This window comes from Leopardus geoffroyi, chromosome C2 (genome assembly GCF_018350155.1).
Source record: "Leopardus geoffroyi isolate Oge1 chromosome C2, O.geoffroyi_Oge1_pat1.0, whole genome shotgun sequence".
Lineage (NCBI taxonomy): Eukaryota > Metazoa > Chordata > Mammalia > Carnivora > Felidae > Leopardus > Leopardus geoffroyi.
Window position 1 is genome coordinate 114,079,046 of NC_059333.1, and position 26,273 is coordinate 114,105,318.

Genomic DNA, 26,273 nt, shown 5'->3' on the forward strand with positions numbered 1-26,273 from the left:
TTCCTTATACACAACTTTATTGCAAGATTTTAATTAAAAGTACAATAATCACTGAAAAGGGTACTGAAATGGTTCCAAGATACATACTATTTTAACAATAAAAGCTTCAAGAAACACCTTTAACAGCAACCATAAACTTCTGATAAAAAAAAAAAAATTCAATTTCTCACTGTAACATTTAAATCCTTCACTCTAGTTCCCGTCAAATTAACTACATTTCTCAAATCTGACATCTCACTCTTCCATTGTCACACAAACTGCTGTCTCTCTCTACTTGGAAAATCATCCGCTTTGCTTATCAACTGACCTAACCTAAATGGCCCTTTTAAGATTCATTTCGAGAGTTGAAGAATGCACAAGTAACAATGGGTTGATTCTGAGGACAGAAACTGGGTGGCTGGAGGATAGAGGTATCAGAGAGGCTTTCAATTTATACTCTTGTATATTTTGAACTGTACAAAAGGTATTACCTATGCAGATAATAAATTGTTTTAAACAGAGGTCTACCAAATCTGGCGTTAGGCCCTAAACTATTCCCATTAGTACCTTATATTTATTCCATCACAGCCTATAATGTATACGAAAGCTTACATTTTCATATAGCCTGAGATCTTGAGAGGGCAGGATAGTCTTATTTCTGTATACCAGTACTTACTCTTCAGGGAACACAAAGAAAGTTTAAATGACTGACATTGTTACTTTAAATGTTTTCTTGGGCTTCCAACCTACTTGATGAGTATCTGTGAGCTTAATTTTTTTTTATTTCTTTTTTTGGTCACATGATAGTCTGGTGGCAAGAAGGCTTAAGTTGGCAGACATATATATATGTCTAAATATACAGAGTCACATACAAGAAACTTTAAAATCTAACCAAGTCTCAAACTCCTTCTTTACCAATGAGGAAAACTGAGAGAAGTTAAAAAACTTAACCAAAGAAACTGGCTAAGTGGTAGAAAAGTCATGACCAGAACATAACTACTATACATCTTATAACATCATGACTTTTCTGGCTGAAAACAATGTCTCCCTTTCTCTTATTAACATCTATACCATGGAATTACACTTTCAGATCAGAACAGAAGACTCTTGGTATGACTCACCAAGAGGTGATCAAGAGAGCAGTTTGGACAATGAAATACTAACATTTCTGTGATGTATGCTTGCCATACATACTGTATTATGTATGGATTATTTACAAATTATTTGTATACCTCATTTAATCCTCTCAAACTCTTCAACACAGATATTATCTTCATTTTTCGTATGGGGAAACAGGAGGCTTAGAAAGCTAAATAACCAGCTCAAGGTCAAAATGCCTCAGGTATGTAGCACAGCTGGGTTTTCAGCCCAGGCATGTCTGACTCCACTATCTGTAAATGGCCATTCATATGACATGCTAATACATAATTAAACATACTACTGATTTTACTTGACCAAGAGCCTTCCTCTCCTTGTTTTTGCTTTGTTTTCAAAGGCAAGGGAGACCGAATACAAGTCAAGCAAGGATGGGTTTTGGTTTAACTTATAAAACTATTTAGTTCTCTACTTAATTCTAATTCTACTTTAGAAACTAGTTGGTTTTAAACTTTGCTTTGGGTATCCTTCATTCACAGATTAAACAATCTACTTGTGTAATAATGAAGAGAGATACCCTAAAACATTAAAAGTAACATTTAAACTACACCAGCATTATTTATAATAATTGACATATTAATCAGTTTCTATATATTAATATTCTTTCATCAGATTTTATTTTTTTTTAATTTTTAACATTTATTTATTGGGGGGGGGGCAGGAAGAGAGAGAGAGAGAGAGGGAGACACAAAATCTGAAGCCATTCCTCTGAGCTGTCAGCACAGAGCCTGATGCAGGGCTCAAACTCAAGAATACAAAATTATGACCTGAGCTGAAGTCGGACGCTCAACTGACTGAGCCACCCAGGTGCCCCTGTTTCACTAAATTTTAGTGAAAGCTTATGGGAAAAGAGGCTTTAAGTAATTTAACATTCAGACTTCACTTGTTTGTCTTGCCTACTCTAATTAGCAAGGCACTTATTAATAGTCTATGTCCTAGGTGAACACACTATTAAAATTATTAACTCAGTGATCTGCAGAAATTTCACATAACTATTACATATAATGTATGACTTAATAAGACTTCATTCTTTTTAACAAATGTAAGCTTGGGTACAAAGAAATAAAACTTAATACTTAAATCTAATTTGGGACTTTAAATTTGAGAAGCAATCCAGAAAAGCATGGATGAAATTTAATTCACCTGGTTTAAAAGCAGAACTTATAAACACAATTTTTAAAGATAAAAGCAGATAATACCTTAAATACCAGTCAAATTTGAAGTGTATATATTAAAATATATTATGAAAGTTGCATAATGATGTATGGGAATGATATGAATTGGTTATTGTTCCTAAATCTTTATGGAGAAGTTTTTGTCCTGAACGATACTAGCTTAAGAATGTAACAAATATGGAGTAATTTGGTATGTTCAAGAAATGCTGTGGGAAAGACCCAAATTATACCAATGACTCAGGTATGCACATTCTTTGTGGATGTAGTAATTTGTTTTATACCATCTAAAACAGCAGCTTCAAATCACAAGTCCACTTGGTTTAGTATAAAGAAAAAACTAACTTAAGGGATTTCAATTCAGGAATTTTGCTATACATACCCCTTAAATACTGTCAATTAATAAGATTTCTTCTTAAAAACCTACTCTTCCCATTAATAAGCAATTAATAAGAAACATCATCATTCAGGCTACATTTATCCAGACAGACCTGTTTTTATAAACCCTTTCTTCCTCATACTTAAAGAGTATTTAAATTGCAATGCAATTAAGAAATAAACAGTATCTGTTCAGAAAAGGAAATACATATTGGTCTAAAACAATTATTAAGAAAAGAAATTAGATGGCTTTTCCTCACTAGTAACAAGTGTTGCTGTTCCTTCTGAGACCGTATTTCATGTCATTTCGCTCTATTTTCTTCTGTCTTGGTTATGTGCCATCACTCTCTAACTCCCCCTGCCCCAACTTCCGCTATTTTAGGAAAGAAAAGTCAAGACCTTTTAATATTCCCCTATCAACCATTCCTCAGTAAAGAGACTCATTTTGGTTTCTTTACCATCTGATTGTTGGGTGCTCTTTGTTACTAGGACACTAGAGAGCAGGACTGCTTCCAATCTCATCTGGTGCACAGAAAGACTAAACTCTATTCCAAATGACCAAGTACCAGATCCATAAATCCAGTATCATGTTTTACGATTTCCAAATTAGTGCTATCAGAATTCTCAACAGATTAATATTACATTTATTCTCAGAAAGTAGAAAACATTTATAACACACTACCAGTACTTTAAAAAAAAAAAAAAATAGACTTCCAATAGAAGCAATTTAGTTTAACATACCCTACTTCCTCCACAGGGAAAAAATAGTGTTACTAAAATAGTTACTTAGAGTGTGTCTTACCCACACACATATAAGCCATTATGTTTTTTAATGGTTATCCAATGTTTAGCCTATAGAATTTAGTTCATACAAAAATTTAAATATATATGTCTCTGTTAAAAAAAAGTCATACTCCTACTGATAAAACTCAGTTTTGGGAATTTTGGGTACTTTTGGACCATCAATCTTTTCGGAAATCTATGATAATTTCCTTTACTTAAAGCCATGTTTATAACCAAAGTATATTTTAGTAATCAGTGTGGCACTCTGATGGATCCACCATTTATCAGTTTTTATACTAAATAATGTCACTCACACGCAGGATTTTACACTGATTACAAAATCCTTGGTAAGAGTACGTAAGATAATATCTAGTGTGTGTGACTTAAACATCAACTGTAAATCTAGTAGGGCAAAATTATCTCTACAACTCAATATAGATAAAGAAACAAAAGCTCCCAAGAAATATAGATTCAGCTAAGGAGCTTTCATTTGTAAAGACTAAATGTAGTGAGACTTTTTGAGCTCTAAGAAGTATCTGTAGATTTTATGATAAAGGTTAAGAGTTACAATCTCTTGATATACATTTGCATAATCTTCTCACTTAAACAGCAAGTTAAAAAGCTCTGTTAAAAGTGTGTGTGTATATGAGATATATGTATAACTGTAGCAACAAAATTTGTATATATAGCACATGTCAGGATACACCACTTAACATTCACAATTTATAATACTTAATCAGTCATTAGCAAACTACACAAATAAAACCAACAAGATACAGAGATATTGGCCACTAAGGGATCCTTACAATCAGGTTTTCAACAATCTTTTGGTTGTAGTTGACAGTTCACAATTGCATCCATTCATAAGAGTTCCTGGAATGTGGCCTACAGAGTTCACATTGGTCAGCTGTCTGTGGAAAACGATCTGCACTGTGCTCCCTTTCCAAAAGGGAATATTTTGCACTCCTCCCCATTTACAGAAAAGGAGTCTGTTAAGGGTACAGGTAATTTAAACAAATGTAACTTCCACTGTAAAAGTGGCTTTTTTATGAACTATATTTTCAACCATTATTATATCCTCCAGTTTACACAAAATCAGTTTGAAGAATCAACAACTGACATAAGCCTTTTCAATGAGAAAGGCTAGAATAATATGTAAACTTTATGGTAACTGATAATAGAAAGTCAAAAGGCAATGTTAACTAAGAACTTTAAAACACCTTTTTGCTTTCTATATACAACCATCAGCCCTCTTAAAGGTATATTATTAAAAGGTCCTCTTCTTCAAAATAAATGGTCACAAAACGAAGCCTTCCTTTAGGTAATGGAACCAAAATAACAAGATAAAGTTTTCAATATATCAAACCAAAAGAATCATTGGTTTGGTCAGTCATTTTTGTTAATCTTCCATTTTCCTTCCTTTTCTCAAAGGACTAGGCCATGTTTACTGATATCTTCTTTAAAAAAAAAAAAAAAGCAAATATTTATAAATTTTTAGGATCTGAAATTTGTCAACCTATTCACAAAGTTAAAGTCGTAATTACTCAATATCTCTCACTCTAATATGTTTTATTTTGCATTCAAATGACTGCAACTAAAATTGTATGCAGATTTTAACTTAAGAAGGCAACCCCAAATCACCATATTAAAATTATGATTTTGTTAGTACAGTTTCCTCAAAAATAGTCATCTCAGTAATTTAAACATACACCTAGAAAAACTGTGTCATTTAATTTCAAGCATACAACTTTAAAATGCCCTCTCTTTTACAAAGCCTTTCCATTAAAAACAAAAGCAAAACAAAAAAACTATTTCTACTTAATGGATTTATTCCTTCACCAGGTGTGTTGGTCCAGTGACAAAATAGTCAAATGTGTAAGATTACATCTTGAAAACTAGCATGTTAAATTAAAAACCAATGAAAAACTACAACAAAAGTAAGAAATGCACATTTGATAAACAATGCAGATTTTAAAAGACTGGGAGGGGAAGGGAAGTACCACATTTAATACAGGACTGCACACATATCAAAACCCCTGCACTGGATTAACTGTTGCAGTAAGAACAGATACAGCAGTATCTGTGGTTCAAACATTCACACTGGGAAATAAGATTCTTAAAATTATCAACTTTTTTAATAAAATAAGAGGATAAATAATTTCATCTTTGAGGTCATACCCTAAAGAATACATCCCAGAGTTTCCATTTGTCAACAGATCTCTCTGCTTCATGCCATATCATCATATTCAAGTCCTGGGGAATGTAATTACATATGCTGTAAACTGAGAAAGGTGTGAGGAGGAGAGAAAATACATTCTTCATTCATAGATGTGTATGTGCTTTGCAAGGAGAGGGTGTGGTTTGGGAAACAGTCATTTCTTGAGGAGATATGGGGACAATGTACAACAGGAACAGAGAGGCAAGCAAATGGTTATTTACCAACCCATCAGAAAAAAATGGCTTCTGGTAGCTAGAAAAGGGAAGATACCTGTTGCCTCTTACCAAAGGTAAACAAACAAACTCAATCTGCACTTCAAGTGTACCCCTATGTGTGAAAAGTGAAATATGGGAGCAGATGTAAAGAGATTTTTCTGGATGGCTTGTGGAATCAGTTTCTTTACTTGGTAGTCCCATCCATATAAAATTTCTCAATGACTAGCTAGCTGAGCTCACTTATGGACACGTGGTATTCTCTAAGAGTTCTCAAATGGAAGAAAGACTCCCAACAAGCAAGTCACCTACAAAAAAAGATGAACTTTGAATTACAAAAAGCAGAGAAGATGAATTTCAGTGAGCAATTTTCAAACCAACAAAAGTATATAACAAAAATACAAGGCTAATTAGAAATGAAAAGTTAAGAAAAGAATGTGAAGGAACTCAGAAGACACAGAGGAAGAAAAAGCTTTAACAGATCTCATTGTTCTACATACCAATTATTCTAGAAATCCATAAAGATATCTTTTAATCTTTTAAAATTAACCTCTCTCAAAACAAAAATCCCAGCAAATAAATGCCTAACCGTAAAGTACCTGGAACTTTCTCTGTGATTTTAAAATGTAATTTTAAAGCTTTGTAACAAGTCGGTTTATAAAAATTTGCAATATATGTCAAATTTCCCTGTGACATTTCCTCAAAACCCACTTAAAATCCCAATGAACCATAACCAAACATCAACTGTTATAGAATTGGTATGGCAATACACCAACTTTCAGTTAAACCATTAAAAAAGCATCCCTTAAATAGAGGGAGCCAATTGTTGACACAAATACTTTTACTAATCATATTACTCTAATTTCAAGAACTGTAGCTTTTACTACTGTCAAAGAATCTTATTTCATACCTCCCTTTCCTGTAGCTAAAAGAAAAAGAAAAACTAATGGAAGAGAATATCTTTCAAACACATTTGCTTTAAAAAACAAAACAAAAAAAGGACCTTAATGAAGTCACTGGGAAGCCTCCTGACCTTATTTCTATCTCCTTTTATTAAAAAGGCTGGAGGACAATATGATCTTCAAAGCCGGGCTTGACATTTCACCATTCTCTCTCCAGCCTCTCCGGATACACTGGAAGAGATACCTTACATGGATCTTTCCCCATTAGAGGACCTCTGGTTTTCCAGAATGGAAAAATTCAAATTTCATGTCTTGGTATCAAAACTCACACTGACAGAACTCTCTTGCCATAAGTGTTCAAGTGTGACTGTTGCCTAAGAAAAGAACAATCCAATAGGGCATAGTCTAGTTACCACCTGTAAATGTACAGAATTAAGCTTAAATCCACCTTTTTGAATAAACAAATGTTGTGCCTTATCCACGTCAGTGCTTTTAAACGACAAGACCAATTTTCTCATTACACACCGTTACATTAGCAACTTAAAACCAATGCCCTTTCAAGAACTGACAAATCTTAATAAACACAAAGAAATTTTTGTATTTAAAAATGCTAAGGGCCTCAAGTTGAAAAAAAGAACTCGAATTGCATTCTAAACTGCAATGTTTGGTCAAGCATTTCTAACAAATATTTTAAATAAGATTTCCATACCTGTCTTCATCACCATCAACAGGAATAGCTATGCTGAATACAGAGGTGGCCAAACTGTTCATAGGTGTTAACTGAAGGGGGTTTGCCAGGGCATCTGCAACAGGAGGCTTCACAACAGGCTTATTTTCAGCAATGAGAGAAAGTGGTGGTTGAGGTAGGGGTTCTGATTTTCTTCTAGTATCGTCAACTTGCCCGACTAAAGGTTGGGTCTGAGTCTGAAACTGGCTTAAGTCAGACTGTGGTAGACTTGTTGGTACACTGGGTGTGCCTTGCGCTAAGGGCAGCCCAACATGCTGGATTACGCTGCCGCTCCTGCTGACTGGCGTATGGCTGCTCAGCTGCTGCGACTGGACCAGAGGCGCGGGTACATTTGGCATAGTAACAGAGGTGGTAGATACACTAGGCACGCTTGGAGCGGGCACGGCTGCAGGCACGTTTGGAACTCCGGGCAGCACGGCGTGGGGGCCGCCAGGCACGGCCGACGGCGCACCACTGCCGCCCATCTGCGGCGGAGGCACGGACTGGGGCTGCCCGGTCCCAGGGGGAACCAGGCCCGGCTGCACCGCGCATCCTACAGCGGCCAGGGGCACTCCAGCCGGTTGACCAGGCGCGGCCTGCCCGCCCTGCGCGGGTCCCGGCCCCGGAGCCACGGCTTCACCGGGCAGGGAAGACGCGCCTATTATCTGCGCACCCACCGTGGAGGCATTCTGGCCGGTGCCCACTGGCAGGCTGGCAGGCGTGGCGAGGCTCGCTCCGGCGCCGGTGGACGAAGGCTGGGCAGGGCTTGGCGGCTGCAGGCCGGCCACGTGCGGCTGTAGGTACTCACTCTGCCCCGTGGGCTGGACGGGCAGCAAATGCCCGGGCGGGAGCGGAGGCTGGGGGTACGCGAACTGCGGAGGCTGCTGCGTCGCTGGCGCTCCGAGGGTTGGGCCGGGCTGCGGCGGCAGGGGCACGCCGGGCTGCGTCAGGGTTACATTCGTCAGCGGCAGACCCTGTCCGTTGGGCCCCTGCGGGAGGACGCCGGGGCCGGCTCCCTGGGGCTGGCTCGGCTGCGGGGCTGCCATCATCTGCTGCGGCCCGGCCGCGGCTCCCGGGAACGGCGGCACTGGAGCCGCGCTTTGAACCACAGCCCCACCTACGGGCGGCGGTGGCTGTGGCTGCCCAACGCCAAAACTCTGCGGCTGGGCCGGGGCGGGCTGGCTCATTTTCTCCGACGGGGGTAGCTGTGACACAGCAGTCAAGGAACTGTCAGTTCCCGAGTCGGGCCCGTGCGCCCCCGGCATGGAGGCCACCACCACCACCACCGACCCTCCGGTGGCTCCCAGGCCGCTGTCCCGCTCCGCAGTCTGGTCAAAAGTACTGCTGTGTCTAATGCAATCCCCGGACCTGGTCAGGACGCTGCTGTCCGAATCCCGCTCATAGTATTCCATACACGTCCATCGGCCGCGTCGGTAGGGCTCCCCGCTCCCGTGATCCAGCTTGATCACGCGAAATCGGGAACTACAAGTGGTGGGGGGCTGCGATGGGGCCGCAGTCCCTGGCCCGGCAGACGAGCCCGCGACCGGGGGACCGCCGGGTGCTCCCGCGGAGGGGGCCGAGGTGGCGGCCGCCGCCGCCGCGGTACTGGCCAGCGCCCCAGCCACGCTCCGGGCCGAAACGGCTCCTCCTCCGTTGGCAGGAGCAGCCGCCGCGGCCGCCAGCTGCCCGTCCAGGAGGAGGTTTGGGGAGACGGTCCCGGGAGTCTCCGCATCCCCAACATTGTTGAGCGTCTCTTCCGAGGAGCTGCGCTCACAGACCTCCTCAGGGCCATAATCCGTGGCCCGAGAGACGTCGAATATCTCGGAGGAGACGTCCTCCGTACGTGACTCGTCCGGGTCGTCCAGGCTCTCGGTGTCCTCGGTGATGCTAGTGGCCACCTGGGCCGTGGTGACACTAGTGATCTGGAAGCAGCTCTTCTTCTTGGCCGGCATCTTGGACATGGTGAGGAAGGCTGGAGGGCAGAGAGGCACGCCGGCTCCTCTGCGATCTTGCCGGAAACCAGGAAGGGCAGAGCAGGGGCCCCCAAAGACAAAGTCCGCGTCCGCGCTGGGGTCTGAGGCCCGCCGCTGTGAAAAGTCACTGGCTGATCCGGACGCTGGCCGCCCTGCGAGACATCCTCCTCCCCGTTTCCTTCAGTGTCGGTCTCTACGGCTCTGCCCCCGTCGCACTCGCGCGGCGGCTCCTCCTTCCTTTTCGCCTCCCGCAGTCGCGGCGCCTCGATTCAATCCCCTCAGCGGCGGCGCGAGCGCGATCCCAGGGGCGGGCCGGCTGCTTCCTCCTCCCGTCTCCGGGGCCGCCGTGGTCAGTCCAGCTCGAAGCTCAGCGCGGTCAGCAGGCCGGGCTGGGGGTGGGAGTGGGAGGGCGAAGGGGAGGAGGAGGCGGCGGCGTGAGGGGCGGTGCTGCCCCGCTCGGGCTCCTCAGGCCAGTGCCGGCGTCAGCTCTGGGCTCTCTCGGACGCTGAGGGAAGGGGAAGGAGTGGCGAGTCTGGAGCCGGGGATTCCTAATTCAGCCAGGAGCGGCGGGCCGGGGCTGGCTGAAGGTCCGCGGGCGGGCGGCGGAGCTTCGGCGCGGGCGGGCGGCCCCCTCCCCGGCTTTAGCCGGAGCTCAGCCCCAGGGACATGTCGACTGTCTCTGGCGGAAACCCGCTCCGGGGGAGGGGAAAGCAAGCTCGGTCCTCCGCTTACAGAGGAGCCACCCCCGCGGGCGGGCGGCGGCGGTCTCGGCCTCCCCTCGCGGCTCCTGAGAGAGTGAGGGGCGGCGGTGGTGGTGGTGGTGGTGGTGGCGGCGGCCCGCTGGCCGGCGAGCGGAGGCGCTCCGGCTGTGTGAGGTAGCGGTGGTAGCTTCTTCGGCTCCTCCTCGATGCGCCCGGCTCGCAAACCCCGGAGAAACTGAAATTCAAACTGCTGAAGCGGCGGCTGCAGCTCCCTCCCCTCCGCCAAGATGGGGCTGAAATGGCCGCGCCAGGGATGCTGGGAGGAGCAGCAGCCCGGCTGCCGCCGCCGCTGTCGACTAAAATGCCGCCGCTGCCGCAGCCACCGCCAGCGCCGCAGCCGCCGCCGTTCCGTGACGCACCGGCGTCGTGACGTCACCGCCCCGCCCCCTCCGGTTTCCTGCAGTTTCGCGTGGAGGCTGGAGGGGGGGAGGCGGTGGGCGGGACTAAAGGTTAAAAAAGGGGAGCGGTTTTTTTTTCTTTAATTTAAAATTTTTTAAATTTAAAATTTAGGCCGTAGGTCTTTAAGAGTTGAAGAGCTAAAGACTCTTGAATGCCAAGCCTGGAGGAGCTTACAACCGCGCCAGTTTTGTTCCGAGGCACTGGAAGACTGGATGGAGGTCATGTGCTGTGTCTAATGTTTAGCAGAATCTTACAGAAACAAGGGCGATAGAAATGAGAGTTAGGGAGATTTAGCCAGGATAAAGAGGGAAACCGCTGGAGGAACCGAATCACTTGAAAAAGTCTTTTCTGAAAATAAATGTTCACCACTGTAGTCAGAAGAGTGAAATGTCGAGAGAAATGGGGATGATTAACCAAGAATAGCAAGCCAGATTGAGTCAGAAAACTGATCTTTCGGCCAGAAATTCTGTCTCCAACAATGGCATCAGGAGATGGTTACTTGCCCAGGGTGAGGTCAGTTTAAAAAAAGATTAGAGGTTACCAACATATCCCTGATTTTCCTGAATTTGCTGTAATTCCAGGGTCGAAGAGTTCATTTAAACTCTTAAGACTGTTTTTACTTTCAGCACGAAATCAGCTTATGGGCTCCATAAATGTAGAACCTACTGCGTTAAATAGTAATGGTTCTTTCTTTTGTTTATTCTGAAACTCTTAGTTGGAGCCAGAGTGTTAACATGGTTTGAATTGGGCCATGAACAACCAGAACAAGTCAGAAAGCACCCTTTCCTCTCCCAGTACAGAGAGCAGTTACCAAAGTACTGGAGAATTGATTATCTTTTAGCTACTTCCTGGCAAAAGCAAATGGTAAGGCCACTCTCTTAAACAGTTAAACAAAATGGGGAACGTGGCTCTTGAACTTTGACACACTAATATATCACTTAGGTAAAATCCAAGAAATCTGGAAATCAAGATTTCATATCACAGTTTTAGCAGTCATATCATGATGACTTACATAAATCAGTTAACCATTATGCTCAGCTCTCTTATCTTTGAAGAGTAGAAATACTTTTTATCCCCAAAGATGTTTCAATAATGACAATTTACTAATAATTTTTAGGTCCTTAGTTGTAAATATAATATACAGACATATGTCTTTTAACCTTAGTAGAAACCATGTCCTCCAAACCCAAGTGCGTGAGGTCAGGATGTGAAATAAGACCAGATAATAACATCCCTGTTTGTTAAGAAGATGGGAGAGAGTAAAGGAACAAAGTGTAACGTTATGCTGCTATTGTGGCAGAGATAGCTAATGGAATATTTCATTTCTAAATCTCTAATTTCAGGAATTGTTAGAGATTTTTCCATTAATAAGTTAGATCAACTGGTTAAATCCAATATAAACTTACAAAAGCTTAATTTAATTTTGTATTTACTTGCCGTATTGTTAAAAATGGTGACCAATTGGGGCGCCTAGGTGGCTCAGTCGGTTAAACGTCCGACTTTGGCTCAGGTCATGATCTCTCAGTTTGTGAGTTCCAGCTCTGCCTTGGGCTCTGGGCTGACAGCTGGGAGCCTGGAGCCTGCTTCAGATTCTGTGTCTCCCTCTCACTCTGCCCCTCCCCTGCTTGTGCTCTGTCTCTCACAAATGAATAAATGTAAAAAAAAAAAAAAAAAATTTAAATAAAAAAAATGGTGATCAATTTTGGAAAAATAAGTACCAGATGCCTGCTTATCCCATTACATTATCTTATTACATAAACTTCCTGATTACTTGTTATGATACTCTTAAATCACACACTTAAGGGAAAAGTCGTAAGTAATCTGTAAGATCATTTCTCCTTAACATGTAAAGGATTATGAAATGACAATGATGATAAAGATAATTTAGAAGAGATCTGCAAGTGGGCTATATTTTTGATAAGAATGGGGTTAAGGATGTTAAAAGACATCTTAACAAAAAATAAGATGTATAAAGTTAAAATGTTTTATTTATATGCTTAAAGATTTTTGTGTGTTTAAGACAATAAAATAGTTCTCTTGAAAGTAAGTTTTCCAAAAGTCTTAAAGGCCCTAGCTTCTTTTATACATTCGCTCCTTAGAGATGTAGAGAATTTATTGCATAAAACTGCTATGAAGAAATGGTAAAAATTCTGGTTGTTAAAAATAGATTTGAAAGCATTTTACAGAGGAAAAAAAATCATAATTGTCATCAAACAATGCACAACTATGTAATTCATGGTTCACCCACAAAGGATTAAAATCCTCCACATAACTAATTAAAGTGATAGGAAGCCAGATGTACCAGCCAGGATATACACTCTGTGTGAGGAGAGCTGATAATAAGTAAAATGGTAGCCTAAGTCACTGAAACTGGGGAGACCTCTGGAGTCCCAAACCTCAAGACTAAGGGTTTTCATACAACTATGCTGGCTCCATGCTTACACCAAAAACTACATGTGGAAACTGTGGGAGTCCTTGATGACTGCTCCAGAGCACCCAATTTAAGTGTCCTACATCTTATACTTCCCTCAAAGACTTACTTTAAAGCCACGTATGGGAGGTAGGTTTAGGAAGAACAATGCAGGGGGGAAAGAAAAAAAAAAAAACAATTGCCAACAACTTAGAAACTAAGGACTGTTTCCACTGATGGTCAGAAAAAACAAAACCAAACTGAACCAAACACTACAACAACAATAGCAAGATTCCTTTGTTTGAGAGTATCATACTCCAATTTCTGCTAGGTTATTATCTAACCATATCAGTACCAGATGGTAAATTGTTTCATAGTCACAAGATCCTGGAATGTGCACTACAGATACTCAAGAAAACCTTATTTTTTTTCAACAAATACATATTACATTTAAAATAGTAATAGTATATTAAATACTCTGGGATAGAGAAAAAGACTCATACTTTCAGGAGAAATTAAGCAACTGCCTAGACTAAGAGAAGTAACATTCGGAATTAATGCTATCAGTCAGTGACATTTATTGAGCACTCCCTGTGTGCATTAAGAATTGGACAGCCTGTGTCCTCGCCAACAACTTTTTTTGGGATTTAGAAATAGCTTGTGTTTACTTTCTAAATTTTTATTACCAACATGCTGGAAAATACAAAATGGAGGACTACTTTTCAGGTTTCAAAAAGCATTCGCTAGAAATAAATATCAGTTGTCTGAACAAGTAGTCCTTATTTATTACTATGGTTTTCCTGGGGTTCTATTTTTGGGACAATATCTTACTAATAACCACTTGCACTGAGGCCATTGTATAATATTGTCTGCAAATCAAACAACAACAACAACAACAACAAAACAACGCTGCCATGAAAGAAGACTAAGCATAGTGAAATTCCATAAATACTTTTATAAAAGAAAACATAATCTGATTGAGATACACAATCTTTTCATCACTTGACAGCAAATGAAGTGTGTAAAAATTTCAAATTTAAGAAAAGTTCTATTAGTCTTCTAAAGTTTGATATACTATGAAACAATAGTGTCTTTTTTAATAGGGAAGATTCCCTTGAGTCCCAGTGATCTTTGAAGTTCAGGCAAAATATAGCAATTTGGTGGGAGGAAATGGTGCATTTTGAATAATAAATATAGTGTCCTATTAAAGCATGTTTTCTTCTATTATGGCACTTAATTTAGAATCTAAAATACTAATTATGTAGTTCTGAAATCTATCTTAATGCTGCAATATAGGGCAACTTCAACAGAAAATCTATTAGTGACTATATTACCTTTAAATACACACACACACACACACACACACACACACACACACGCTACTTATGACCACTTGGGATACAATTAAAGAAATCTACATTGCCTAATTTGAGAAAACTTGAGATCAAGAGTAAGCTTCAGTTTTATTTTAAACTTGTCTTGCAACTGTTGGCAAATCTATTAATCCCTCAGTCTCCCATTACTAAAAAGAAGCAACATTGTGGTGAAGAGGCATTAAAACCACCATTCCCACTGAAAGAATAGATGGAAAAAGATAACACATGTGGCAGTGTTTTGGTGTCTTTGGAAGAAAAGATGGCAACTCACTGTGATATTATTGACAGTCACATTTTCAATGCAATTTGTCAATTAAAAAAGAAAGTTACTTGGGCCACCTGGCTGGCTCAGTGGGTAGAGCATACAACTCTTGATCTCAGGGCTGTGAGTTTGAGCCCCACAACGAATGCAGATATTACTTAGAAATAAATAAAAACCTTTAAAAAAGGTTACTAGATTACAGGATTTTATGAAGAAGCCATATTCTGTCATAGATGAGCTGGTTATTTAAAGACATTTAATGGAAAATTTTTTGGTAAGGTGAATCATCATCTATTCTGTCTTTCTTGTGTATGTGAATTTGGTGTATGCATATGTAATTATGTTATTACTTCAAGTGGTAGTATACCTGTAATTTTAAGTTGTAACGTTAATACTCACAAAAAAACACTGAAAGACATTGCCAATTCTAGACTTCTAGGTTATAGTTCTTCTGTATGTTACTATTATCAGCTTATGAAGTTCAAAAAAATATGTTTTAGTGTAGAAACTTGTATAAACTGGATCGAGACATGAGGGATGGTCTAAGTGTTGACTGATAATCTGAAGGTCATTCTAACTTGGCTGATTGGACTACTTTCAATTCATAGTAAACCGGTTGAAAGGCACAAATAGAATCTTGACTACTTTGTATTAGCAGTTGTGTTTTAATTCCAAAATAACTATCTCTTTAGTCGTTGGAAACAAAACACTTTTAACATTTAACTTTAGAATACTTGAAATCCTACTTTGACAGCATTCATACTCATTAAAAGCTCAACACATGACCCATGTTTGCACAAGGATTTGGGTGTTACTTAAAATGGTTACGTAATGAGCTGCTCCTCTATAAATTAATTTTCACTCCTCTCTCCCATCTTTCACCTGATATCTTTGGAGAAGAAGGAGGCTAGCAAGAAATAAGGAAATAGGAAAATGCAAAATCAAGGTGAAATGCTAACCATAGGCTTGTTGCAGTTTTGGCCATCAAATATCTAATGAATAACTATAACTATTACTGTGACCCTCATTTTGTGATATTCACCTATTTTTTAAACTAAATTGACTAGATACAAATATATTTTCATGTTCAAAGATTTAGAATAGTTTCTCCATCTTCACCCCATTTCTTCTGGATTGTGGTACTAATCGTTTTTTGCATATTGCATATGTTTGTTCAATAGCTGATTTACTTCTAGATTTTCAGTTTATAACTATTTCATTTATATTTGTTTGATAGGTTCTCCATCAATACAATGGTTCTACCCTTTCAGGAAAAAAAGATCAACCCTTTCACAAAAATGCATATTTTAAAGAAAGATAAATTATGTGATAATGGTTCATTCATTTTCCATGTATTCTCCCCAAGTATTGCTTTAAGCAACTACTGAATTGCTTTAAGCTTAACTACTGCGTTTAAAATAATTTTGCTTATTAATATTTTATGTTGATGGAAAAAATCAAGCTTATATTTTGAACAAAGAGCTCTGAATATCTCCTTATTTACTCATCTAATATATATTTAGAAGACTACTATGTGCTGGTCTCTTTGCTAGACTTGGGGAACAGCTGTGAACTAGACAAGAAAAGGAAAGTCTTTGTTCTAATAGGTCTTATATTTTAGAACAGGAACCGATGCCAAAGAAATCAATGAATAATGTGGTAATTTCAAAGATTCATAAGTGTGAAGAAGAAACAAACAACAGTGGAAGGTGGCGGCAAAGGCATCTTAGGTGTCTGGCTGGTGGGCTTTTTGTTAAAAGCCAGCATTTAAGAAAGAGAGGCAGACACGGTACAATGGCACTGTGGTGGAAATCAGTGTGTCACAGGGGCATCTGAGAAGTAGGCAGGCCCTAGATCTTAGGGATCTCGTTGGCCCAGTGAAAGAATTTGTATTTTACTTTAAATGTAATGAGAAGCCACAGGAGGGTTACAGGCACATGATTAACACGCTATGATTTACATTTAAAAAGAAACCTCTCTGTTTTCCTAACTTCTCATAGTTTAGAGTATGTGGTGTATTATATTCAGAAGGATCTGTTAAAAGAGTCAACGATACGTTTCTTTTCATATGGTTATAATATTTGTATCATACCAAAATGGTAGAAATATTTAACAATCTCTATGACATTTTTTATACATAGATTTAATAACTTTATAGCACAACAACTGATTAAATACCTGTGAGAGACAAGTCTTTTTCTCAGTGAAACCCTAACTAATTTAATGTCAGTGATTTTGATTACTCAAGAACTTGAAATGCCCCACCTAAAAAAACCCAAAAAACAAAAAACAAACAACCCAACTCTGAACTACAGAGAAAAAGAAGGCATTTTGTTTAAGGGCAATTATTAGATAAGTGTGATAGAACCACCTGACAAGGAGAACTTCTAACAAGTAGAGCTAATTTTAGGGAGGCTCGGTGCTGAGCCTCATCTTTCCCATGAGATAAAAATATACATAGATAAATCTAGGGAGGATGGGAGATATTCAGTTAGTCATAAAAGAGCCACAAAGAAGGGACCCTTATGGAAAAGGTAGAAGGCAAGGCCATACAGTTCAGTATCGGTGGATTGCCTTTTCTTTCTTGTCCAGGTACAGTTGAACAGTGGATAATTTTTACTCGATTCATGGGCTCTCTCTTAGCAAGAGAATGCTAGAGTAGCCTTGTTTTTAACGAAGCTACACTCGTGTTCTGGTGGCGACAGCTGGCCTCGCCACTTTCCTCACTCCTTCCTTTGTCTTCTCCCAATTCTAGGTTTATGTGTATGAATGTTAAATTTATTCTTACCATCGTAAACTCCAAAGCAGGGCCAACATGTCTGGGAGCTTCAGCAGAGATAGATGGGTAAGCCATCCTTTTCTCTGAAGCACACAAAGTTATTTTCCCAGTGGAACATGGAAGAAGAAGCACCTACATATTTTGTGCTATAGACCCCAGTGTAAATGTAAATGGGCTGCTGTAAGTTCCAAACAAAGAAAGAAGGCTTGCTTACCTTATCTAATACTTTTGAAATAGATTGTTTATTATTTGATGAAATTTGGTGTTTGTATGATTATAAAGCATTAAGACTTTATCCTCTTTAAAAAGGGTACACGTGTTCCCATATTGCATTTTTGTTAACTACCATTCCAAAACTCTTAAATTATTTTACAGCTTAATTATGAAGCTTATACATATTGATCATATTGCTTTATAATTGTATCTTGTTGTGGGTAGGAAAATATTACTTTTTTTTTTTTTTAATTTTTTTTTTCAACGTTTATTTATTTTTGGGACAGAGAGAGACAGAGCATGAACGGGGGAGGGGCAGAGAGAGAGGGAGACACAGAATCGGAAACAGGCTCCAGGCTTTGAGCCATCAGCCCAGAGCCTGACGCGGGGCTCAAACTCACGGACCGTGAGATCGTGACCTGGCTGAAGTCGGACGCTTAACCGACTGCGCCACCCAGGTGCCCCGGAAAATATTACTTTAAACAAACTATATAGTCCACCTGATTAATGAACTTTACATGTAGTTGACTTCTATTTTCAAAAAAATCAAACCATTTTAAAGATGAACATTTGTTATCATCTGATGATTTTTAAAAAATGATGAATGTGGTAGAATATTGAGTTAAAAAACATTAAACAAAATTGTATCTCACCTTTGAAAGAAGGTTACATGTATGCATAGGAAAAAAACTGAGGGGAAAATACATCAAAATTTAAATAGTATTATCTCTGGGTGATGAGGTTATTGGCCTTTTTTGTTTCATTTTAAAACATATTTTCCAAATTTTCTACAACAATCACATACAATTTTTATCTGAGTGTGTTACTTTTGTATTAAAAAATGTACGTTTCCATACCACCTAAATTAAAAGTAGCTTTGTAAAGGTGTAACAACAGATGAAATGACAATTTTAGTCATGTGATAAATAACACTTTGTAATTTCTATCAAAAGATAAACTGCCGCTCAGTTTTGTTGAATTCCATCAAAAGGTAACATTAGGAATGAATGGTGCTTTTTCAGTTGAATCAAATTAATGCAAAAATGCTTTAAAGAGTTAATTTATGAAATTAAAAAGGAATTTAAAAAGAAATTAAAAAGACATAAAGGACAGAAGTGTAATTGAAATATAAGAAATAAAGTTGAATGAAAATGGGGTGTTAGGAAACCTTTGTTCTATTGTAGGCTCTGCAGAATTCTATGTAGCTGTGTGTCTTTGACCTCTCTGGGTGTCATATTCTTTATCTGTAAAATAAGGAGGTTGACTGAGAGCATTACTATTTTTGGTTCTAATATTTTATGAATCTAGAGTCCCAAAGGACAAATTTGGAGTCTTGGTTTTGCATGTGACAGCCAACATATAAATAGGTCCACAAAACATTTTTGCTTTAGCTTTGGTGATACTCAAATATGCTAATTATTGCCTGATTCCCCAAGGTACCCGCCTGCCTCAGGACCTTTGCATTTCCTGTACTTTCTGCTTATTGCCTGAAATATTTGCATGTCTAATTCCTTCACCCCCTTCAAGTCTTTGCTCAAATGTCACTTTTCAGTGAGGCCTACCCTGACTACACTATTTAAAACTGCAAGCCTCTTCTGCTCCCAGCTCCTATCCTCTTTCCTGCTTTAGTTTTTTGCTATTGCACTTGGTACCTTTTTTTATAAAAAATGTTTTATTTATTTTGGGGGGAGAGAGAGAGAGAGAGAGAGCCCGGGAAGGGCAGAGATAGAGGGAGACACAGAATCTGAAGCAGGCTCCAGGCTCTTAACTGTCAGCACAGAGCCTGATGTGGGGCTCAAACCCACCATCTGTGAGATCATGAACTGAGCCAAAGTCGGATGCTAAACTGACTGAGCCACAGGGGGCCCCGCACTTAATACCTTTTAATACATTATGTCATTTCCTTATTTTGTTTGTTGTCTATCTTCCCATGCTAAAATGGATTGCCTAGGAGAGCATGGGCTTTCATCAGTCTTGTTCATTCTTGCATTTTTTTTTTTTGTTTTTAGTATGTATATATTTTTATTCTAGACACAGAGAGAGAGAGAGAGATCCAGGGAGAGGGGCAGAGGGTGGGAGAGGGAGAGAGAGGGAGAGAGAGAGAGAGAGGGAATCTTAAGCAGGCTCCACACTCAGCATGGAGCCTGACACAGGGTTCAATCCAACCACCCTGGGATCATGACATGAGTCAAAATCAAAAGTACAATGCTCAACCCACTGAGCCACTCAGGAGCCCCAATTCTTGCATTCTGAAGGTGGTAGAGCCAGATACATATTAGATTTTTTAATAAATACTGTATAAATGAACTTTCCGTTTTTATAATACCCTACAACATTTTCATTCACCATAATGAAAGTAAAGCAATAAATACGTCTAAAATCATGGAAGATTGGCACGGGAAATTCCCTGCAAAAAATAGGTACTTCATGTATCTTTAAGAGGAAATAAGAAAGAGGGGCGCCTGGGTGGTACTGTAGGTTGATCATTCGACGCTTGATTTTGGCTCAGGTCATAATCTCACAATTTGTGAGTTCGGGCCCCATGTCAGGCTCTGCACTGGGAGAGCTGAGCCTGCTTAGGATTCTCTCCCTCTCCTTTTCTCTCTGCAACACCCCCCCCCCAACTGTCTCTCTGAAAATAAATAAACCTAAAAAGAGAGGAATTAAAAAAGAAATCATTTTAATTATTAGACATTTTTTTAAACTTGTTATTGAATCAATTTTAATCTTTGCAGAAACTTAAGAAAATATGCGAGCTATACATTGGATCATATGCAGAAGTCCTCGAGAATACAGCATCTTTAGTATTCCGTAGAAAGCACGGATTGAAATTTTGATCACGAAAACACATTCCTTTGACACCACCCTTTTTAATCATATTCATTTAAGGCATATTAAAATGCATTTAATATTTGGTATAATAGTCTCCCATTTCCTTTCATAGGAAGATTTAATAAATAGATCTACTCTATGGGTAAAAAGTTCTTCCCATATAGTTTTTTAAATGTAGGTCTATAGATATGTCACTACAGTAACAAACTTGGAAAGAAGGCTCTATTTTTAATTCAGAGAATCTAAATGCTATGGGTTAATGAATACCTAGGCTAAAAAAAATGTCTTTTATAGACTCCTTGGGCTTTGTTTTCTTCATCTGTTTAGTTTGGCTGCTCTCATTTACATACTTGTTCTCATTAGGGTTTGAATTTCAGAGCTGGCCTCACTCTGCAATGGGAACAAATGTCTTGCCATGTGATACTAACTTTCCATTACATCCTGAAGTATTTGCAGTCCCAGAGGCAAAGAATTTATGGTTGGTACATGAGAGATGGAACCATCACACAAAAGAGGCCAAATTTGAAAACATATATTTTTTTGGTGCTAATATAGTTTCAAGATAATGAGAACTTAGAATAATCAGCTAACGACCAAAAATGAATCATTGTTAAAACACTGTTTTTTTGGCATAAAATAGCTAATGTTTCTAGTTGGTTGATAATTTTCATAGCAACCGTGGTATCTGGCACGTCCTAAACACCTTTCATTAGGGGCCTTCAGACCCTTTTGAAGCAGCTCATTATACTCTGAAATAGTTCTGAGAATAAGGAAAAATAATACACACATTTTGCTGATATTCTGTAGCTGTGTAGAGGGCATCATGTAGCAAGTACTTAGGATGCATTATGAGATTTCCCAATAATTCTCCAGCCAAGTAGGAAATTGAGTAGATGTAGCAAGAGATCTGAAGTACTGAAAGTCAATCCCCAAGTTAGAGTTTGGTCAGAATTCTAAACTTAATTATTTTATTCTTTAAAAAATAAATAAATGAATCTTGGAGGCTATTTCCACAGCAGGGTCACTGTTACTATCCATAAAAATAACATGGCACCATATTTTCAAGGAGTTCTGTATATTTCCCAGCTTCTTCTTACTCTTTGCTATGCTCTATGAGATGTTTTGGTGGTAAGTTTTATTTTAGTGTTGGCCAGAAAGTCAAGGGAAAAGAGCGTTAAGAACAGTAGTCAGTAACTGTGAGAATTCATCACAGATCTATTCATATTTCTGGTCATACCTTGAATTTGTGTAGTACTTTATGGTTGTCACGTGTCATATCATTTGATTGTTATGATGCTATGTCTTTGTGACCTTGGGCAAGTCATTCAGCCATGACTGTGGTCCCCTTTAGGTAAGCTGCATTTAATAGATACCTTCTACTAAGCCCAAGGAACGCTTCGGAATTAATAACAAAGTAGTTGAACACATTACAAAGTCTTTAAAAGAAAGGTAGCATTGTAAATATAAGGTATTTTTAACCATCTAACTTGGGAAATTGAAATTTAGAGAGGTCGAGTGAGCTGGCCCTAAGTATTTAACCATGTTAGTTCAAAGAAACATATAGAACCATGGGTTAAAATGTTTATATTTTATAGCTAGATTAAAAATGGCAAGAGATTTTTATCATAAAGGGCAAAATATTGTCTCAAGTGGAAAATAGCACTTTCTAAAAAATATAAACAAACATTCATTCTGAACTATGAGCTCACTAATTTTACTTAAATGCATCAAACTGAATATGATTTCATCAGTTGTTGATCAGCATTCAGGCTACATATGACAAACCGATAAAACAAATTTTTTGTAAAAGATACCCAGTTTGGTAGTTAATCCCATAATGACTATGAATTACATGAACTGAAAGCAGAAATAGGAAATATTTTTGATAAAAGTAGTGTTTTCCAAATAGATATACAATCAGAATGGTACTTCATAAGCAACAGTTAAGGTGGTCAGCTGCTGTTCAAGCATTGTTGTATAGCTTATTTATCAGAATAAAACCTCCTTAAGAACACTGGCTATTATATATGTCTCAATGTGCATAAAATGACAATCTCTAGCTTCTAAATTATTGTTTTTTAGAAATATATTATCATCCAAATCTGCATGATTGAAAGATTATTTGTATTTATTAAGCATTGCTAGCATCTGAAAATGATCATTTTAAATTATTTTATCTTGAAATTTTTTATAATGAAAAATTCCAAACATATAGAAAAGTAGAATCATACAACAAATGACAATACTTGCATATTCAACAGGGTTCCTAGAAAATGGAGAAAAAGTGAGCAGCAGAGAGAGAACAGAAAAGAGTAAGTGCTTAGTGTGTGCCAGGCAGTGTGGTAGACACTTAAAATGTGTCTTCATTTAATCTTTTTTTTTTTTAATGTTTACTTATTTTTGAGAGGAGGAGAGGGGCAGCGCGAGAGGGGGACAGAGGATCTGATGCAGGTTCTGCGCTGGCAGCAGCGAGCCCAACGCGGGGCTTGAACTCACAAACTATGAGATCATGACCTGAATTGAAGTCAGATGCTCAACCAACTGAGTCATCCAGGTGCCCCTTTATTTAATCTTTACAGCAACTCTATGGGATAAACATTAGCATCTCTAGTTTAGAGATGAAGAGATTGAACCTCAGAGAGATTGAGGACTTCCTCAAGAGTTTAGAATCAGAACCATATTTGAACTGGTCTGCTTGCTCTCTTTGTCCCATGTTCTCTCCATTGCTCCATTTTACAATTATAATTTATGAACTAGCAGATTATATTTTCCCAAACTTGTGAAGAGAAACTACTTTTTGACTTTTTGTTTTGTTTTGTGAACTCATCATGTTGGAAGGAAAGGCCAGAAGAAAGGGGTTGAACCTGTTCTGGATGAATTTGAGGGATAGAGCTGATAATGAGGTCCTTGATTGGGGAAGGAAGTGGGCAGGAGGTTGTTACTTGCCATGTGAAGGAAGCAATGGGCCAGTGCAGGCTTTGGGGTATAGCAGCTAATTAGGCTGGTGTGTTGGGAACCACTACTGTGGTTGGGTCAGGCTCTCTAGAGGGCTTTCTGTTTACTTCTGTTAAGGAGTAGAGCTTTTATAATAGGAGATAAAGCATGTCATTTTTCTATTCCTAAAAACAAAAAACCAACTGGAGGTGTTGGCCTGCCATTCTATTTCAATTAAAATGAAGTTGTGTCTTTAGCTGGAATGTATGTGTAACTGTCTTGGAATTAGACTCTCCAAGGTCAGACTATCTCCACACAGCAGACAAGCAAATTCCCGGGATACCAGGCAATGTTTTCAGCAGGCTGCTGCTGCTTCCTGTCCCAGAGAAGAGGAGACGTTGGTTCTCATCCCAGCTCTGCAACTGGCAAATCATCTCACCTCTCTAGGCCTCTGTTTTTCCTCCTCTGAAAAATAAGGAGGCTAAAGTGGACAATTCCTAGACTCCCTTCAAGCCCTTCCGGTCTCTGGTTTTATGAGAACAGAAATCACAGCTATTCCTTAGGCTCTCTGGGGGGGAATAAAACCAAAACAATTACCTTCCATGGTAAAACTCTGTCTGCTGTACAAATTTTAGTGTCCGAAGATTTAAAGTCCATTTATCCGATAGACTTGCTGGGAAGCAGGTTAGTTGACATTTTCATACACTTATTTGAAGGTGTTTTAGCATTGTTCAAAAACTTTTCTGTAGGCTGAAACTTTGTTGAGAGTTAATTCAATTTTTTTTAACATCTCATTTTGAAATTCAAAGCAATTGACTTGTTTTGGGTGTCCTATTTAGGTGCTTTCCATATCTCAAATAATTTTGTCAAACACTTCAAAAGTTACACTCTGTCCTCTGAAATTGTTTTAGGGACAATCGCTTGTTATGTAAAATGGGATAGATGAAAGCTTAAATGTTATACTTCACGTATTCAAACATACACACCTTAATGACGAATGCCTGCTAAAAGGAAGTGTCTTAGTAAAGTATGACTTTGTGCTTTTTAATTGCATAAGGTTCATTTGCTCATGAATGGGTGGATAATCTTGGTGGGAAAATGAGAAGACTTTTACATGTATGAAAATACAGACTCCTTTTGGAGTTGTTGCTTGTTCAGCACACACGTGTTGACTTTCCATGTACTTGACAAGCACTGATTACTTGCTGAAGTTACACATGGGAGAAAGGTATGCTCCCTGCTTCTGGAACAACCAAAGCTAGTAGAAGGTGCTTGTAGTTTGTATGGAAAAGAAAAAGAGAGAGAGAGAGACAGAGAGAGAGAGTTTATAAAGTTTCTCTGCTATATGACCTCATTGCAACACATGGAGTGATATTATTATTTTAGTATACTCACAAGGAAACTGAGTCTCATAAAGGTTAGGTTATTGTCATGGTCAACTTGTTATTCTTGCTCAGTGTCTGTTGTCCTATTTAACAAGCCCTGGGACCATGTCTGTCTTTTTCACTCCGTAGCCTCAGTACCTAGTGTGATACCCGGAACCCAGTAGGTGTTCAATACGTATTTGATCGATTACTAGATATTGGGTTAGTAGTACATCCGAGTAATAGTAGCTCAAATATTAGCATTAGTAACATTAATCTTCTCACTCTTCAAGCAAGTGTTCTTTCACTATGCCGTGCTGCCTCTTTAATTATGTATCTGTTTAGTATTAACAGAATGGAAGCTTGAGGTCTGGAAAAAGAATTATGTACTACCTAATTTTTTAAATAAGGAAAGAGATGGCCTTTGAAAGGCAGAAGCTGAACACCTTTGCAAAGCACCAGGATAAATCCCCCAGAACTGGGACCTTGAAACTCGACTGTCAGAGTACTATTTTCCTAATAAAGTTAAACAATTATGGCATATGTTTCAAGGTTTCTGATTGTTTAATGGTTTGAAATAATTTCGCATTGGCCATTAAGAGACATGGCAGCAAGTTTCAGAGTCTAGAAGAACCTGTGTGCTGTATTAGTAATTTGATATTTTATGAAGCTCAGTTTATGGTGGATGCTAAGATACAGAGTTATTAACACTTTCGAATACGAGGATGGAATTTGAAATGACCTTGGCAAAACTGAGAGTTGTTAATCCTAAATAGGAACATGTGTAGGCAGGAGAGGCAAAGGTACGATAACTGCAACATGTAACTGTGGCAGAATTGAATTTAGAGTACCAAATTCAGTTATCACAAAGTAATTCTTGTATTGCATTCTTCAGACTGTTACTAGAATACTCTGGCGAGTTGTGGGCCTACCCGTTTAAGAGATTTGTAACAAACTGTATGACATTCAGAGGATCTAGAAAATAATTGAGGGTTGGAGATTTGGGAATGTGAAACCATAGAAAACAAGTTGAATTTCAGTCGTGTAAGGCCTCAAAAACTTTTACGTGTCATATGCCCATTCTCAGAAGCTACTTTAGGATGTGCTCCACCAAAATGAGGGAATGAGGCAAGACAGAGGAAGACAATGGAGACAGGATACAGGCCAAGGAGGTTCCAGGAGATAGGGAAGGGAAAGCCTGGGTGACAAGTGTGCCTCTGGTGTCCAGGACCATCCATCTGGTGGTCAATACAAGGCTCATTACAAGGCTCAAGGAGGGACTTCTTTAAGAAGATGAAATTAAAAGAATCCTGATGTGTTTGAGCATTTTTTAAAAAAGGTCAAATAATGGACGGAGAATTCAATTAGTGGTAATACATAGAATACTTGATAAAACAAACAAAAAATAACCCCAGGGAAACAAAAGTATGAGCCAAAAAGAATA

The 26,273-nt window shown here is 39.2% G+C and overlaps 1 protein-coding gene across 3 annotated transcripts in view; it reads right to left on the reverse strand.

Annotated features, from left to right (window-relative positions):
• TSC22D2 (TSC22 domain family member 2) overlaps positions 1-10,631 on the reverse strand; it is a 49,903-nt gene extending 39,272 nt beyond the window's left edge. Inside the window, exon 1 of one of the 3 annotated variants that reach the window (XR_006718643.1) lies at positions 7,509-10,558. Coding sequence is in view for 2 of the 3 variants with exons in the window: in XM_045503292.1 (XP_045359248.1) it covers positions 7,509-9,487 (1,979 nt within the window). In the remaining variant the exon portion in view is untranslated. Of the gene's footprint in view, positions 1-7,508 lie in introns of all 3 variants that reach the window. The other 2 variants (XM_045503292.1, XM_045503291.1) reach the window with 2 other exon arrangements.
• Between the last annotated feature and the right edge of the window lie 15,642 nt (positions 10,632-26,273).